This window comes from Pseudopipra pipra, chromosome 3 (genome assembly GCF_036250125.1).
Source record: "Pseudopipra pipra isolate bDixPip1 chromosome 3, bDixPip1.hap1, whole genome shotgun sequence".
Taxonomy (NCBI): Eukaryota; Metazoa; Chordata; class Aves; order Passeriformes; family Pipridae; genus Pseudopipra; species Pseudopipra pipra.
The window spans coordinates 58,746,338-58,766,156 of record NC_087551.1 but is presented as its reverse complement, the minus strand read 5'-3'; the positions used below and the strand labels follow the sequence as shown (position 1 = coordinate 58,766,156).

The following is a 19,819-nucleotide window of genomic DNA, read 5'->3' as shown; positions in this document are numbered from 1 at the left end:
TGACAGCCAAATTTATATAATTCAAGTATTATCAAAGATGAACTTGTTTAATTAAGTCTAGAAAAAATGGAGACCGAACATTACCATAATCTGAATAAAGGAGACCTCTATTTTGGAAAATAACAACCTATATATAGATGTGATGTAAAACATAAGACTGGAGGCTCTATTCTTCATTGCCAAAATAATTCAAAGACACAAACTGATTTATAAGAAGCTGCACATCTGAGTTTAGAAGCAAAACTGAATACGATAAAATATAACCTGTAGTTTTAAATAAGCTTTGCACAATTTATCAGATGCAGAACGCCAGAACAATTTCATTTGCCAGTCTGAAGCAGTGCATTTCACCCTATCATGACTTCAGAAGGGAACTTGCATGGACTCGAGTTCATTGCTTAATGTTTTTCTCTACATTTCACATTCACAGTAACGCCCTTAGGCACACAGATTGCATCCACAACCCTGTAACAGTTTGTTTCCATATGTTATCAGAAAAATAGCTTTCAGTAGCACTTCACCTCCTTTTTTCAACTTAAGCATAGCACTTGGTGTATACACAGTTACACCATCTTGCCTAGTGGACAAGCAAAGTTAGTCATTTTCCTGTTTATGTGGGTCAGCGATAGGGAAGAGGAAAACATGAAATATAGGAAAATGTGATTCTAAAACCACAAAAAGTGCTAACAAGGGCTTGAACAAGGAGTAACCAAAATAACATCAACTCATATTTTGGAATTAATTAGATATAAAATTTCCACTAAGGGTAAGCTTTTATATGCAGTAAAAATATGGAAAAAGTACTGAAGCAACAACCAGTCAAAGCTCTTCCATGTCTTTGCCAATAGGGCATTACAACTTCTGCAGACACAGGTATTTTCCATAACTACGTTACCTAGTTTTCCAAGCTTTTGGCATTTTAAGCATGAATTTCTACTTTCTTATAGAGATTCTGACAGTAGGCTCATGAGTTTTAATTTTAATGGCCATTTCAATCACAAGTATAACAGAAGGGAGAAGCCTGGTACTTCATGCATTTGTAACTGTCCACTCTGAAGACCAAAATGCTAACTTTATGAACAAACACAGAAGCTGAGATGATGAAAATTGGGTAATGTTTTGTCACCCAAGAACAAAACAGTTCAGTTGTAACTAGAGTCACACAAGCATTAGGTGGGTGGCATTTCTGTTGATATTTATGTGCCATAATACACTACACTATGCAACTAATATGCTTTATAACAATACTGAATCATACAGAAAATTGCAGAAACACATCCAGAAGACAGTACAAAGTATCTATTGATAACACCAATTTTCTAGGGAAGGAAGTATTTGTAGTGAAAGACACCTAGCATAAGCAGACATTGTGAAGTAATTTTGTATTTTAAGCTTGAATTTTTACACCTTCCTGGCTTTTACTTTTTAATTTAATTTCTGAATTTTCACACATTTCCTGTTAACATTCAAACTCCTTTTTATCAGTAAGTAATGTATTTTAAACTGTTCCTTTTGCTCCCACTATTTTGGATTTGATATGCCTATACTTCTAACATTTAGGTGTCTTACCAGTTTCTAGAGCTGAAATGCAAAATACTTTTGCTTCAACTGCAAAATACTCGTGTGTCAGCCTTGTCAACAGCCCTCCTTTAAATACTCAAGTGCAAACTTCAGGTGGGACTCACAATGTTTAAATTGATATACAATAGTACTACAGCACAAATGACTCATTTATCCTTAAGACTTAACAGGATTTTTAAAAAATGTGACTCCAACCTTCCTGATACTCCAGTAATCCCATCTGAGAACTTAGAAAATTCTTCACTTTACCTTCTAGAGACACTGAGAAAACCAGCTGGTAGTTGATTTTGACCATGACCTAAAGGGACTGACATAGAAGGCCACTGTAGGAACTAGCAGAGCTACAGCTTCCCCAGGATCTCTGATTCTTCTGGAATGCCAAAGCTCTAAAAAGGACACAGTCATTTTTAGTTTTATCTAAGTTCTCTTAGTTTCCAAGCATAACACCCGATTTTCATACAGGATACAGTCAACTATAAAAATGATTGACTTTGTATTGGTTTACACTTCATCCTAACAAAAGTAAACCAAACTAGTGTTAGGAACATAAAGGATAACTCAGAAAAAGCCTGGAGTGTCACTTTTTCCAGTGTAGGTGTATAGTATGTATGAGGAGGAACTCAAAAAGATATCTCAAAGGATTTTGAAAAGCTTTTCATTGCTGGTGACACATTTTTCCCTGAAATAAGCCACTTCCTTTCTAAAACCCACACCGTACCTCAGTGTCAAGATTCAGTAACTTCTCAAAGTCTGTGTATATATTTTTCTTACCCAAAACACGGAAGTCTTACATTCTCATTTACTTTCCATGATTTAAGATGTATCATGTCAGATTCAAACATTTCCATTGAGAAAAGAACATATCTTCTTTATCACAGATTGAATGCATGCCATATCTGAGTACAATTAAGTACAATGGGTCCTCATCACTGTAACAGGCATTTGAGAACTGTCAAGTTACCAGGAAAGTTAGCACAGCTAAGTGAAGTTGGGTACAAAAATTTCCTTTTGAGCTACCTGTTTATAAATAATGTATTTTCAAATGAGCAAAAATCAAAGCATCAGAGCCTAGTATGATAATTGGAAGTAAAACCTGAGGGACTCTAAAGCTAATGAAAATATATTGTACGTCGCCATTAAACTTCAGAATGTTTGTTCCTCCAGGATTTCTTTGGAATTAGGCCTACAAATAAAACCCATAAGTATCAGTTTGTTTGGTCTTGTTTTTTTCATTTAAGACTCCCAACTTCACTTGTCCATAAACCGTAAAGCAGAAGTGATAGAAGTTATCTGTTAAAGCACAATAATCTGCACTCTGACACTTCGCACTAGGAAGCAACCACTATCAGTGTCCATCTGCAGCATAAATAGACAGAAGACAAATAAGTATTTCTCCATGGAAAGAGAAACACCCACCATTCTGAATCAAAACTTAACCCTGCTGCATTCAACTGAGTTAAAAGTAATAGCTAATTACATCGTCACATTGTGGTGATGTTTGCATGATTTTTTCTTTTTTATTTGCTACTGGTGTAAAACAAAAATGAAAGAAGATACTTACACAAGAGAAGCAAGAAAAAGAATTTCACAAAATGAAAAGAAACATTAATAAAATGCAAGCTAAGCACCTCTCAATTTTATTTGTGCCTTTTCTTCTAGAAATTGCCCACACTGTATTAATAGTTACATCAAAAACCTGAATACATGCAGTATTAATAAAAATATAAATCAAAAATACATGCCAGTGAAAAAATACCTGCTTCTCTATTAACATCTATTAACTGCTTCTCTATTAACAAAGTAGTAAAGCCCAATATCTAGAAAACTAGACTCAGGTGTGAGACTTGTGCTCTATTCCTAGATTATCTGGCATATCATGAGTAAGGCTTTTCAGCTTCCTGTGCCTTACTTTCAATTCTGACTCTTTAGTATGAAGTTTGTTTCTTATTAAATATTTATAAAAACAGCCTTCTAAAAGCCGTTTGCAGTGCTATTCCTGAGAAATTACCATAAAACAAAATAGCCAGTCCCACCACAAAGACAGCTCAACTCTAGATTCCTTGCTACCCCAACAACAATAAAACTAAACATGCTCAGTTCACAGTAGTTTTTATTTCCTGCAAGAACTGCACATTTACAGACATCTGACCTCCTTCTTGCTCAAGCATCACTAAAATCAAAAATCTTAGTGTCATAAAGTGGTTAACAATTCCGTTAATGGTGCCTGAAATGGAATAGAACCTTGCTCAGTCACCAGTATCTGTTTGTTCTGCAACACTAACACAGGCAAAAAGAAATGAAATTGTAGCATAGCCAGAAAAAAAACAAGCAGAAATGAAACGAAAATGCAGAGAATGCAGATCTTTTTGACTAAGAGGGTACCATTTTTACATAAATATTTTTTAGAAATGTGAATTTTAAGAAAGGTTTTTCAGAGAACCCATAAATATCAGCTACATATCATGAAACAAAAATCTTTGCTTATCTTGACCATAGTGAGAGCAAACTTACTACAACCGTGTGTTTCAAATTACAATCTCTGAATATCACTAATCATACCAAAGTAAAGGACACCTGAGAAATGCTACATATGTCAAGAACATATGCCACCAGATAAAAAAGAGAAGTCTATATTAAGACTTCATTCTTTCATGTTATGGACAAAAATATTCAAAACAGCCAAACAAAATATTAAAATAATGTCCATCTTCATCTAGCTATTGCCTCCAAACATTGACAAGATCACAGAATCACAGAATATGCTGAGTTGGAAGGGACCCACAAGGTTCATCAAGTCCAACCCTTAGCCCTGAACAGGACCATCTCCAAGAGTCACATCACGCACCCAAAAGCATTGTCCAAATGCTTCTTGAACTCTGTCAGGCTTGGAGCTGTGACCACTTCCCTGGGGAGCCTGTTCCAGTACCCAACCACCCTCTGGGTGAAGAACATTTTTCTAGCATCCAACCTAAACCTCCCCTGACATAACTTCAGGCCATTTCCTCAGCTCACCACAGAGAAGAGATCAGTGGCTGCCTCTCCTCTTCCCCTCATGAGGAAGTTGTAGACTGCAATGAGGTCTCCCCTCAGCCTCTTCTTCTCCAGGCTGAACAGACCAAGTGACCTCAGCTGCTCCTCACATGGCTTCCCCTCAAGGCCCTTCACCATCTTCGTTGCCCTCCTTTGGATGCTCTCTAAGAGCTGAATATCTTTCTTTTATTGTGGTGCCCAAAACTGCACACAATATTCAAGGTGAGGCCGCACTAGTGCAGAGCAGAGCGGGACAATCACCTCCCTTGACCGGCTGGCGATGCTTTGTCTGATGCCCCCCAGGACACGGTCGGCCCTCCTGGCTGCCAGGGCACTGCTGACTCATATTCAACCTGACACAGACCAGGACCCCCAGGTCTCTTTTTGTGACACTGCTTTCCAGCATCTCACTCCACAGTCTGTATGTACATCCAGGGTTACCCCATCCCAGGGACAGAATATGTCACTTCCCCTTCCTGAACTTTATATGGTTGGTGATTGCCCAGTCCTCTAATTTGTCCAGGTCTCTGCAAAGCCTCCCTGCCTTCCAGGGAGTCAACAGCTCCTCCCAGTTTTGTATCATCTGTAAATTTGCTTAGTATTCCTTCCAGTCCTGCGTCCAATTCATTTATGAAGATATCAAAGAGCACAGGATCCAAGATGGAACCCCACTAGTGACAGGTTGCCAGTCTGATGTCACCTCATTCACTGTTACGTTCTGTGCTTGACCTATGAGCCAATTGCTCACCCACCACACAATGTGTTTATCCAGCTGTGTGCTGGGCATTTTGTCCAGAGGGATCCTGTGAGAGACAGTTTCAAAAGCTTTACTGACTGCCTTGTCTTTCAGGTATTTATCAATACCTCTGAAAGTAACCTTCTCCATAATTTTACCAGGCACTGAAGTGAGACTGACAGGCCTGTAGTTTCCAGCACTTCTTGAAAATCCAGACAATGTTTGTCAGCTTCCAGTCAGCTGGAAGCTGACAAACTGATGATGAGTAAATATTTCACATGTAACTCTTCTCTAAAATCTCCATATTCTCATTATAAAAACAGTAAAATAATTTTCACTACATTTTCACAAGTCTAATTCTTAAGAGATTGTTCAAGGATTCTCTTATCTCTGCAGACTACAACCATTTTACAGGTTCTAGTCATCTTCTGGTCATATTATTACCAGAAACTTGTAGGGCAATGGGTTATTTTCTAAAGGAATCCTACCAACAATAAGCATCCAAATCAATTATTTGACCAACAAACTACTGACACACCTCAGAAGTCACCGACAATTGTTTCTAATGGACCATTTTTAAGCATGCAACATAACGAATCCACAAACCAGATAAAGAACCCTTCCATGATGACACTGACACTAGAAACCCATGAACCGTTTCATACAGATTGTTCATCTCAACAATCACCTAAAATCACAAAGAGCAATTAGCTTTTACTTTTTGGTAAAATTATGTACTTTAACAATCTACATAAAGGAGCAACTGGCTGTATAATACGGCAATAATAGAACAGACCCATTCCCAATGAACTGCATCGAGATATCAATTTGGGAAGAAAAGAGACTGCCTCAATAAATAAATAAATAAAACACCATTGGCTTTGATTTTTGTTTCACCAAATTGTTTTCTAGTACAAAATAAACATACCAGTTTCACAAAAAAAAAAAGCTTCTCTTACTTCATCAGAGAAAATCCACAGTCAAAATGGATTAAAACCACACACAGAAGTATAGATAATGACATTTCCTTATCATCTAATTAGTAGTCTGAACACAGTGAATTGAACATCAAATCTACTTAAGAGTTAATCAGCTGTCTACACTTCACAGAAACAAAAAACCCCATGTAAGTTATCCATAAAAATTCAACTCAATTTCCAAAACCCCTTCCCCCCAAAAAAACAGAGAAGCATCCCCTGTCAGCACTTTAGGAAGTTTGCTTTTACTGCATGAATTACAATGTGATGAAATGTTTGCTTGAAATATTGATTCATAATCAATATTTGATACAAAAACATTTTAAACATTAGAGAAGTTGAGTACTTTAGATTTCAAAAAGATGTAAATAATTATGCATATAACCCTAAACTACTGGTACTACTACTTGTATAATGGAATTGTAATAAATTATATACCCTTCGCAACGACAATCTGTATCTTCATACAAATCTTTTGTACAGCTATTCATTCTTGCAGTAGTAGTAGTTGCTGTGTAACTTTTTGCACAAGTGCAGATTTTCAGAAATTGCTGACTACTGAAAAATGTTATTTGAATGACATGATAAGATGAAATAGGGCAAAACACAAGATTGCAAAGATTACCTTACTGCGCCAACTAGTCTCTAAGAAATAAGATTTTGAAATATAATTGTGTAATAGTTCCAGAAACTTAAGCAGCTTGCTGCATCTGAAACTTAAGATCTTGAGAACTGACCAAACAGATTTTGCCTTACTTTCTCCACAGGAATCTTCCATGCATCTTCCATGCCCATTCAGTCACAACTCTATTTCTATCAGGTAAGTTAATAAGAAATTGTAATTAAATCAGTGCTTTAGGAATATGCATTTTATTTACATACATAAAGCTACATCAGTTTTGTATTAAAAATATTTAGCAACCACTCAAAAATTATGCACAAAATAAATTTAATGTACAAAACACCTTAGAAGTATTCAGTTTGAATACCAGAAGTAGTATGTCTATGTAGTTTAGTATTGTCTTTTTCTCTTCATATGCAAACACAGACAGGTATCTTGCAATGTTAATATGTGAGTTTCAAAACAACTAACACAATTAACTCATATTAAGCAAAGATACACAGTAGCTGCAAAACAAGGAGGGGAAAATTATATATATATATATATATCAAGAAAATAAGCTCGCTCTGTCAAGCATTAAACAGGCAGATTTAGTTAACAAGAATTCTAACATTCATCAGGCACAAATCCTTCAGTGCAAAGGCCAAATACAGCCTTGTTATACAAAAATGCCACATACTATAATATCATGCAGTATTCTAAGACAATTAAACCTGTCCTTGATAGCATAAATGTGGTTCTCAGTAAAGAAATTAAGGAATAATTAGGGAAATTAATAAAATACCTGTTTCATTTAAAAAGCAAATACAGTGACATAATACCTTTTGTTTAGAAAAACAAAACGATAAAACTGTCCAAGAATGAAAATAAATAATTTCTGCTACAAATTATTTGGAATTCAGGTTTATCCACCACTTAGGAACCTTCAGCCTGTAAGTTTGTACTAATTCAAGGCTCACTTCGAGATTCAGGATTGCAAACTAAAGAAAAATCCCTCCCCTACCGCTTATACACTGAACAGCACGTATGGCTCTTTCATGACCACTAACACTAACATGTATTAGAAATCTCTACCAACATTAATTAGTGCCTCAAGAATACTTGGAACACAAGAAAACAAAACCACCTAAAAACATACCAGGCATGAGAAGGCCAAACTTTGCACTAATGTTCTATGTTTAAAAATCAGAATTTCTATTCTAGAAAACACACAATCTTGGAAAGCTGAATTTATAAATTCTCCAGATAGGACCTTTTGCCTCAGTAGGAGTAAGAGACTTGGATTTTTAAGCAGGGGAAAGTTAACCTTTGGACTAACTACAGAGAAATAGACCACTGAAAAGCATTTCATATTCTTCACACAGAAGTATTTGCTATTATGACTAATTAATAAAACTTCCAGTATTACTATCAACCAGGCTTCTATAGAAAGTCTTCAGAGGAAATCAATTATGCTCCTGCTAATGAACTTATCACTGTACAATGGATTGTATTTTTTAATCCTCTAAGGCACTCAAAATAGGTTAGGATACAGACGGCTAGATTAACATGTCAACTGGAACATAAACACTACAGCACTGTCATTATATAAGACTTTTATTAATAAGGGTAAGAAACATTCATTTCATTCATGAGGTCAAAGGTCACACTGCTCCTAAATGACAATTTCATCAACTAAACAAACAAGCAAAATATACAGATCATTAAATTTGTACCTGAGTCAACTGGAACATGTTTTATTTTTATTTAGAAACAGAACTGTAGTGCAACCTGAAGTCAAGAATAAACCTAAAGTTTTTGTCTTCTTTTTGATGTAATATGATTAACAAAAATTAGATTAAAACTAGATGAAAGTTGTATCTACTGTTTCATACTAGCTGCCAAGTTTAGCATGAATATGTGTATGGCAGTACATGAACAAACATATTTTTGTAGTTGCAGCAGTATCTTTATTGAACTTATTGCTGTTCAGAATTTAAAATAGTGACAATGACATTGGAAATATATTAGAAGTCATAATGTGTACTAAGAAGTAAGTTAAAACATATATACAGTTGCTAATTTGACCAACAGGGCACCAGAAAACGTCCAGAATGTTCTGATTTGGATCTTTCACCTGAAGATTCAAAGCAACAGTAATGGGTGCAAACAGTAGAAGAGAATGTATTTCCATTTCTAAAGGAAGTTTTCTTCAAAACAGACAAGAGGCAGACACAAATAGCACTTATGCTTTGCCTGATTTTTTTTTCCATTGAGCAAAGACTCTCATGCTACAGTTGAAAGAACTGTTACTCCAATACTCCTCTGAAAGACTTGAGAATAAACCATAGAATCCTAGGGAAACTTCTCATGAAATAAATGCAGCATGTATTTATATACGTATAAAATTGCTGTTTTAACATTCTGAATATCATATTTTGACAGCTGATTGGAGGGGGAGCACAACAATTTTCACTGCTTGCTCCCCTACAAATTTGGTCCTATTAAAAACTATACATGTCCTACCACAACCAGAACTGTCAAAACCTGAGGTCATTGAGGCTTTTAAAAACTAAAGGTATTTCTGTTGTAATAGTGTCATCAGTATAAATATAGAAAGAGAATAATGACAGTGACTGGAAACATCAATTACAAGACTGACAGTTTAATAACATACCTTTATCAGAAAATCTAACCTTAAGAACATTTAATAAAACACTTGTAATATAAACTGAGGTTCCTGCTCCCCAAACTATACACCATATAGCAAAAGTAAATTACTTTACAAAATAATAATTCAGTGTTCTTCCCAATGAACTGTATCTTCAACACCTAGAGATATTTCAAGAAGTCTAATGGTGTTCACAGAATTTTGTACATGCAATATCTATACACTAAAGTTCAAGGCTTTGCGAAAGTTAAAAATGTTAAACTGTCAGTGAAAATTACGCAAAAATTAAGACATTCAGTGCAACAGTTTAAAAATTCACATACAAATTTGTTACCAATCAGTAAGAACTGTAATATGTAAATTTAAAAAATAAAAAAAAATCAATTCTGCATTATAAATACGTCCTATGTGATTTTTTTTTAATATAATGCGATATAAACAGTGAGACTTGGTTTTTCCTTATTACTGTCTTGTAAAAGCTTTTTTTTGGTTAGCTTTTACAATATCATCAGGAGATGCTGATTTGAAATCAAATGGTGTTATGGCTAGTATGGGACCAGTTTCCTTGGGTTTTACATCTTGTACCTGTCTACTGTATAGGAAAGTTTTATGTACACCAACTGTGTGACGCTTATATCCTTTTGGAGGATAACGGAGGCACAAGGTTAAAGCAAAAGCTGAAGGTCTTGCACACAGCGCCTTCATCCATGAAAGGGACAAATCCTGCCTCTTAAGACCATGCCCTTTTTTGGTTTTTCTGTTTATTTTGGCAAAATCAGAACATTTTCCTTGTTTTTCTTTTACAAGTTTAGTTTCAGGGCTTAAAATACTTGACTGTCCTACCACATTTTGCTCTGTAGATACATCTTCACTTTTTACAAGGACACTCAAATCAATGTTGGTTCCTTGGGAAGGCCTGAATTCCATTACATTGTGCACGGGCAAGTCCATCCTTTGCTGAGTTTTATCTATTTCAATAGTCTCTGCTATTAAATCCGAGAGTGATAAATTCTCAACCTCCTTTACTGGAGAAACTTTAGAGAGGGCTAGAGAAGACAAAGATCCTGTCAGCTCTGGCATCCCAACTGAAATTTGGGGTTGACTTACTAGTTGTAATAATGACGAGGTTCCCAATTTCCTATCAGTGAGGCTTGCTGTTGACTGGGTGTACAGATCAGCCAAAGAGTAACAGTGGCTAGCACTGCTTTCCTGGTGCTCCTGAAGTAAGTCAGCCAATGAAGTACTTCCAGGTCTTAACACTGGCAAAGCAGCCATGTCTGAAGAGGGACTTTCTTGTTTTCTACTTTGCACAAGCGAAGAAAAATTTTCAAGAAGTTCATTCTTTTTATTTACAGTATGACTGACTTCATTATCAAGAGCCAATTTTCCTAAAGTACTTGTTAAACGTGGAGGACTGTAAAAATTTGCACTACTACTACAATCAGAAGTATTTGGGGAAATGAGAGGAATGTTGTCTTCAGGACTCAGAGAATCACAAACCACATTCTCCATCAGCAAGGATTTCAAGTCCTGTGTTTCCTTGCATTTCGAGGGGTTACTTCCTATGCTAAAGCAAACACTGTCAGGAACCGGACCTACTGCATTAGCACTTTCTGGTAGTTGCTTCTCTGCCTGTTTATTCACAAGTTCACAAAGTGATCCTTTACACAAATCATCACTGAATGAAGATGACAGAACAAGTGAAGAGGATTTCGATCCTTTCCTTTCACATGAAGGTATATCGGATTTTTCAGCATTAAGGAGTACTTTGTCATTTGTAATATTCTTTAAAGAATAAAGAGCTGAGCCACTTTTGGCTGTCAAGTTTCCAAACTCAGGTTTGTTGGTGTTGTCAGCAAAATTTTCTACCGCACAAGAGAAACTGTCTGTATCAACACACATTTCTGGACAACAATGTAAGTCTCCTTACCTTACAATAGCCAATAATTTTCAGATGGAAGTGCAATCACAACGAAATATCCAATTTTTTTAAAGTTGACAGCAGCAACAAAAAAAAAAATCAAGAAACATGAAAAGGCATTTAATTACTAAGTGTTATCCAAAGGTAAGGAATGCTCTACAATTAAATTACATGTATCTACTGAAATATCTAAGAAACTTTAAGCAAAGAATGCCAGTAAAGATTGCAAAGATTTAAGCACAAATCAAAATAAGAAAAGTTACTGTATAGACACTACCAAAATAGGGAGGTATTGGGGATGGGAGATGTCAGTTCACCTAACAAATAATGGAAGCACATAAAATTTAAAGATGCAGTCCATCTTAAAGGGATACACATTAATTCAGTCATCATATATTATAAATCAGAAATCTATCATGAACTGCAGCTGTTTGCAGTTTGCATTTAAATTGACACTAAGGTGTTATTTTGACTTCCAGCTCAAGAAAAGCTACTGTTTCCTTTAAATGTTTTAGAATGCAGATATAGTAAGTTGATATCCTTTAATTCTCTAAGAAATTAATATTGCAATAATAAGCGTCTTCAGTTTGTAAAGCCAAAATTAAACTGTAGATAGAAATTAAATCACCTTGAATGTAAACAATTAAATATAAATATACCTTTTGTATTCTTTGCTAAATTCACAGCATCCTTATTCTTGGTCTTCACATTTTGCTTACTGCCTTGTGAAAGCACAAGATCCAAAGCCTTCTGTACATCAAATTTACTATCCAGTAGTGCTTGCACCATTGCTTGTTCTGGTATGGACTCTGCCAAAATTTCTCTCATTTGATCAAGGCATGAATTAAGACGGGCTGAAAGAAACATAATACTGTTATAAGCTGCACAAAAATGTGTCTTAGATGGCCTAACCACTAGCACCACACCTCTAATAAGAAAATAGAAGAGAAAAATATTACAATAAGTTAAAACCTTTAGAAATTAATTTCAATCTCACTTACTGCCCTGATAAACTTTGTTTCCATACCCTGCAGAATATTTGACCTATTTCAGACATTGCTATAAGGAACATATCACTGACTACTATTTATTAATTTAGAAAGTCTCGATATTGAAATATTTTGATGTTGTAAAATAACTACCTTAACTGCAGAGAAGAAATAATCACCTTAAAATTATCCAAATTAATTTAATAAGTCAATGTGGAACCCCACTGAAAGTGTATTTTAAGCATTTACAGATGCTACAATTAACACCGGAAGTAAAACAGCATTTTTGAGGTCCTCAGGCCTTAACAATCAAAAACTGGATCAACATGCCAGGTTTCAAACTACTTGCAATCTTTGCCTTTTCTAAAAGGCAAAGTAATATATTTTTTGGCTGATAAAATCAATTTTCTTTGGAGCGTATTTTTGCAACTAGCCTTGACTAAGATACTCGCTGCACAACAAAATACTGAAAATTCACCAGTCTGCCATTCACTGGAAGTAGGGTGCTGATCAGCCACACAAACATAAAAGAAGAAAATCTTCCTGAATATCCCAGTTTCTGCCAGTTCAGGTTTCAGAAAACAGGAACTGAAGAACAGGAAGACAACTAGATATTTTTTATTTGAACACCTCCTGAAAGATTTTTAAAAAACTTTGCTACAGGAATTCAACACCACAGAATTCCTGTGGTGTGGTTACTTAAATTAGCACCTTCTACCTGTAATTCAAATAGCAAGTCAATGTTGCCCACACGTTTGCCATGCCAAACAAGTATGGGCAGAGCCCTACACAATGGCTGGTTGCCATTTTACTATCTAACATTCAACAAGGACAATCTTTGCAGCCACATTGACTGCATCAATAACTTTGTATTAATGGCCAGCACTGCACATTGTCTCAAACATAACAAGTCTTCTGAGACCGCTGCTGTTTTCACAGTAGAAATTATTATTTTGAGGTTTCTTTTCCTCCTTTTTTTTTAGTCTGGAATGTTAGTTTCCTTCTTGTTCCAGTACCAGTTCTTGACCGATTAAGTCTGTCAAAAGCATTGTGAAAAGCTAGAGGACCATACGGTCTAGATCACCTGTACCATTGCACTGGCTCGTTCTTTCAAACTGCCCTCTACAGCATTATTTCCTGCTATAAAAACAGGATACTCCCTAATGTACCATATTTAACCATATCTAAGCATTAGCATAACTTCTACCAATGTAACTGACATGGAATCAAAACTGTTTCTGTTCTATCTATTGCTCTGAATTTTCTGCAACTTCTTTTAAGTACCAAATTTCAACGCACTTTACCTGAGCTTATCAACATTTTAAAAATAACCCTGATTATTTCCAAAACATTAAAAACTACATTATCTATTAATACTTACAAAGAGACTTGTCAATCTTTTTCGCAAAGCAAGTAATTAAGCAATCAGGCAGCAAGTTTAAAAAATGAAAGCAAGTATTCTTTCCCTCACCACTTAGCTCAGAACTTAGCTTGTAATGTGGAATTCATGGCTGCAAGACTGAATGGAAACAAAAGTCTTATGAATTCAAAACAAAGTAAAAAAGATTGTAGATAATATTGGCTACTGTTTCAAGGAAATGAGATACTTTGAAAACCCCTCTAATGCTGCTAATTGCTATACTTCAGAATGCAAAACAAGCAAAAAATCATGCTACAAATACTCAGTATTCAAGAGTCAAGACTTGAGTAGTCAGTACAGCTGTTCTTATGTCTGAATTTCACATGAAATCTCATTATTTCTAGTAAAAAAGTAGGAACACGTTTCAGTGTATGCAACCAAGTTACAAGTAATTCACAAAAGGCAGTTAAAAATTTGAAGTCACCACTGAGGCTACGTTCATGGAAGGTGTTGTTCTACCACAAGGTTACAAAACTGTGAGCAGTGTTGATCAAGAAACATTAATTTAAGACTATTCTAGTAAATCCTTAATTCATATATGAGATTATTCTGATAGTTATTTATTTTCTGTAATTACCTCTATCAACTTCAGTCAACTGATGACCGGATGTAAAATAATCAGCAGTATCATCGGTACCTTCATAGCCATATTCTTCTTCTAAAGGCTCAGCAAATGTGGCTGGTTTGTCTCGTCTGGAGTAGATAAACTGAGCTGCTGCATTAGATAAAAAATGAAGTATATAAAAAAAAAAGTCAAATTTTTTTTCCTTTAAAAACAAAACATATGTAAGTGGAAAATAAGTTAGGAGACTGAATTGTTGCAGTGGTTTCAAAGGGGTGGGGAGACACTGCTGTATAATCACTACTACCTGAGAACTACACAGAGCATACAACAGCTCATACTAGGATATAAATAAGTCATCATCACAGTGAAACTACAAACTGGCCAATATCCTTGTATCCATGTAATCCAACAATTCTGCAAAGTTCAGTATTGGAACAAAAGAATATACTCATGGTTTGAAAAACAGTGTTTTTTATACAAATTACCATCTGTGGTCTAATGTCTTCAGAGCCTTACTCCAGAATTTTTTTTTACTTCAGTTTCAAGTAAAAAAAAAGTCATCATGAAATTCACATTGCTTTTACAGTATGTCACTGTCAAACTACTAATAAGACTTTCATAGAGTTGAACATATTCTTCCCTTCTTGGAATTTCATTGGAAACACAGCCCGTGAGTTAAAATGTATAATCACACAAAACTTTAAACAAGTGTACAGTTTCACTCTGATTTAGCAACACATTAAGGCATATATAGATAAAACTCCTTGCTGAATAAGAGCCCCAGTCATTATACACTCTCAGAAATGTGCAAGGTATAATGTAAACAAATTGCCCTATGTTACGTAATATGCCCCCCAGCTCTGAAATACATACTGAAAGCATACATATATCCTGAAGTTAAGTAGTATAGCCTTAGAAACTGTTTCCCAAATGCACACATACTGTTTCATATTCAGTCACCAAAACTGAAGCAACTATTAAAAGATCATTAGACGATCTAGATCAGATTATTTTATAAATGAAGCTTACACACAAAGAGTTCTTAGGAAAATTACTGTGCACAGGCAGGAATTATTTTTGCAATTTATCAGTCTATACTTCAGCAAAAAGTATAAGTTACACATTTTCATCACAAAATAAACAAGGCTATTACTAATTCTTAGAGAATGACTGAAAAAATCTAGCAATTAAACTCAGAAATTGAATGCAATCTGTTGGGGAATGTGACTACAAATACAAAAATTACACATCTAGATTCCCTCACCTAAAATCTACAGCATGAAAGAGGAACAGACTTTTAAAGACTTAATTATTTCAAGTTCCTGTGACCAGAGGTCACACACTACATCACAGTCACAGTGGATTTAGATCCAGACCAGTTACCCGCAGTAGCACAGCTTCATATGAACACTAGCTGTACTATTTCCAGGGCCTACTCAGCTCTAGAAACACTGCCACCCAATCCAGGGAAACCCTGAACTGCTAACTTGCCAGAGACTTGACTGGAGAACACAACCTAATGGTTCTACAGTGGGGTTAAATTCCTCTTGGCTGAGCTGCTTCAATTACATCTTACCTGAGCACACAGCATCACTATTTTTAAACCTACTTTGCAACATTACAAATACTGGGAGGCTGGTTACCTCCACGTGACCTTGCATGAGAGGAGAAGCCACTGAGGATCAGCACTACATCCCACAATAAGACTCCTTGCCCCACATTTGCTTAAAGACATCAACTACCAGGTGCAGAATCACAACTGTTAAGCCCACATAGATTGTACTAACAATTCGAACAGATAGTAAATGTTTCATGATTATCAACACATTCCCACAGACCAGATTTCTCCATTACCAGGTATATTCTGACCATCTAAGATAATATAATATGCTTGTAAGAGTCAAAATGTAGCCAGTTGTCTAATGTGACTTCGAAAAATACAATACTAACACTACATAACTGACTTTAACAGGATTGTGGCTACTACGCACTTTTCAAAAGCATCACTAGCTTTTAAATATTGTTTTAATCAATAAATATCGGAGCAGGGATCAATGGACAATACTTATATGTAATTATATGAACTAACCTGTTGAAGGAGAAATGCAATAATCATCTTCTACAGATTGGCCATACACATCATCATCTTCAAAATCTATAAGGCAAAACCAGCAAGATTCATGTGCACAATTTCTAAATAATATTATAACTCAAAGTGTAGCTTTTGCACAAGGTTTTATGAAATTATGCATCTCCAGTATTTCAGAAGCACACTTAAGTTCTTCTTATTCACCTAGGTAAGAATTTCTAAGTTACAATAATAGAATTTTGTTAGAATAATAGAATTTAACATTTAATACTCTATTCATTAGAAAAGCTGAAAATTTTCAAGAGCTAGAATGCTTCACACCTCCTCCTTCAATATCCCATTTGGAAGGCTGCCCTCTAAGACCAAATCCAACTTTCTACAGCTACACAAATCTTTACCCACAGCACTTCTCTTGATAATTCTTCTTCACCTCTCAGTCTGAACCACAGACAGTTCAATTACAATCTCCACTCCAAAAACTCAGGATCAGCATTTCTACTCACTTCCTATGTATTTCTCACCTTTCTTCTCATTTTATCCTCATGCCCATCCACCTTTCAAATGAGGTTCAGCAAGGGAAAAAACCTAATTCACAATTCCCTTTGAATATGCAAAATTTTTTCAAGCAAAAAGCAAGAATCTTACAGTTACTTAAACATAACCATATACTTTTACTTTCCTCATTAAAAAAAAGGCATCAAGAAGCACAAAGAGAAAGTAAGTTATGCCCTGTACCCCCAAAAAGTAATCCTAGTATTATGTAAATCTTGAAAATAAATTTGCCATTTTCACCAAGTAATAATGAAATACACAAAAAATGTAATAAACTATTGTTAAAGATCCTATTGCATACATTTGGCAGTTTCACAAGTAATACATATTGTTTATTGTTTTAAAAGACTTACAGACCACAGCATGCACTGACCATAAAAATATTTTAAAATGACAGAAATTAGAAAGAACAGCGTAGAAGCCACTCAAGCATTCCAGCTGCATCACCAACATACTCACAGATATCACATTCAGTTATGATCACAATAACTCAAAAACAAGAGGAAAAAAATGGAACATGGTCAAATAAAGGCCACAAAATCTAAGGCCTCAGAAGTCTTCCTATGAAAGGAAACCAAAATATACTGTTAAATATTTACTTTAGAAATGAGATACTTAATTGGGTCAGATAAAGCATTACAGAATCATAAGTGGCATAAAAAGAACATATGGCATTAAATAAAGCAACAAAGAAGACACGAAATCTACTTCATTTGGGCCATAAATAATTGTATGTGACTATAGAAGCAGTACATTGTGCAAGGATAAGACCTGACACGTAACCCAACAGTAATGTTTCCAACAGCAATTGCAACTTAATGGCTACAGCAAATTACTGTCCATCTCAACAACCTCATTAAAAGATTCTAATAAGTGTGTGAACAATGACATGAATTCTATGAATTGGGCACTCAACTTCACAGATGCCACAGTCTGAGCTGAAATCAACATTTCAACCAATCTGTGATGAAAACAAAACTCTAAAGGATGAAAAGTCAAGCAGTAAAATTCCCAATGCAGCCCAAGAGTTTCCCTATATTAGCTAAATTTACATATACAAAACCTGCAAGGTGGGACATACAGATGCCACAGCTCATATGAATTTACATGACTTGCACAAATATTCCAAGATCACAGTGCAAAACGGAATTTGTGCACCTCTAATACATACACAGTGTGTCTGTTCACTCAACAGCAAAAGACTAGGAGCAGGCAAAAGCATTTCTAGTAATTTTTAAATAATCTGACAAAGTGAGGCAACAAAATTGCTGCTCTCTTAACAAAGGATTCTGTAAAATACCAGTATCAACTGGAAACTTGTCCATTTTTCCACAGCCCAAGTCAACAGCAAAAAAAACTTTGAGCAAAAAAGAAGTGTGATTAACAGTTTGCCTAAGTTAATGGGCAAGGGCACAAAGAAAGCTACAGCAGTGCAAGTAAGAGCCAAGTTCTTACAGAACTCGTTCATTCCATGCAAGCTTAAGTATAGCAGGACAGGTGTCTGAAAAAGAAGCCGATCCCTAAATGCGCAATTTCATCTTTAAGAATTACATTTCTTCCGCAGGTAACAGCTGTTGCCTCTTATTTCTTGTTATGGCTGAACATCAGCAACAATTTGCTTGCATTAGGCCGTGAACACAACTTTTAAGTTTTACAAGACTATAGGTGGGTGGGTTAAATTGTATTGAGGCTTATTTTCAAGACACTGCCGCTCCTGAAAAACAGAGTCAACTTGGGCATCTCAAGGCAGCGCAGGGGGGACCCAGCTGTGGTTTGGCCGCGCTTTGCCCGTTTGGAAGCTCCCGGCAGGCCCGGGCACCGGGAGGAGGTCCTGAATGTCAGTGGCAGCGCGGCCACGTGTGCCCGACCCTCCGCTCAGGCGGGAAGCGGGCCGGGGACGGGGCGGAGAGACGCCTCGCACAGAGTCCCGTCCAACCCCCGCCGAGGGGAGGTGAGGGGGCGGCTTTTCCCCTCCCACCGCCCCTGACAGCCCCCCGGGCCCTCCCCTACCCCTGTGCCGGCCCTGCCACACCCTCCTGCCCGCGGCCACCGGGACGGGCGGCCTGGCCGGGAGCAGGGGCTTGGGCCGGGGGAAGGGAGCAAGGACGGACCGGCAGCTGGGGCGGCCCCATAGCTCTGCCGCCAGCCTGCTCGCTATAACCGCTACCTTCGTCGTAGTTGTAGCCGCGGACGTTCCTGTGCCGCGACATGATGGCGGCAGCAGCGGCCTCGCTGTCCCGCCCGCGGTGGCGCTGGTGCTGCGGACCTACGGCGCCATGTTGGTGTCCGGCGAGGCCCGGCGGAATCCCCCCTGCGCAGGCGCGCCGGGCACCTTTCCGCCAGCGTTCGCCACCGCGCATGCGTCTCTCGCGTGGTTCGGGCCCTTCCTCGGGCCGGCGGGGCGGGAGTGGGGAGCGGCTCGCGCTCCGCCCTCGCGCCGGGCGGATGCGCGCGGGTTGCGTGAGGGAGGGACCGCCCGCTCCCGGGCAAGGGGTGGGTTATCGTTCCTGGGGGAGTTCAAGTCACGGCTGGATGTGGCATTTAGTGCTGTGGTCTAGTTTTCAAGGTGGAGAGCAGACAAAGTTTGGGCTCGATGAGCTCGGAGATCTTTTCCAACCTAAATAAACGACGCAGTGATTCTGCTAGAGTGTTTCCTAAGGCTGCGGCTTACATTGTGCGTCGGGATA

The 19,819-nt window shown here is 37.1% G+C and overlaps 1 protein-coding gene across 1 annotated transcript in view; it reads right to left on the bottom strand.

The window, feature by feature from the left end:
- HBS1L (HBS1 like translational GTPase) overlaps positions 1 to 19,459 on the bottom strand; it is a 59,793-nt gene extending 40,334 nt beyond the window's left edge. The window contains exons 1-4 of the mRNA XM_064649436.1: positions 19,300 to 19,459; positions 16,581 to 16,646; positions 14,504 to 14,641; positions 12,177 to 12,371 (exon numbers count right to left, since the gene is read on the bottom strand). Of these exons, the coding sequence (XP_064505506.1) occupies positions 12,177 to 12,371; positions 14,504 to 14,641; positions 16,581 to 16,646; positions 19,300 to 19,342 (442 nt within the window). The 5' untranslated portion in view covers positions 19,343 to 19,459. The remainder of the gene's footprint in view (positions 1 to 12,176; positions 12,372 to 14,503; positions 14,642 to 16,580; positions 16,647 to 19,299) is intronic.
- Between the last annotated feature and the right edge of the window lie 360 nt (positions 19,460 to 19,819).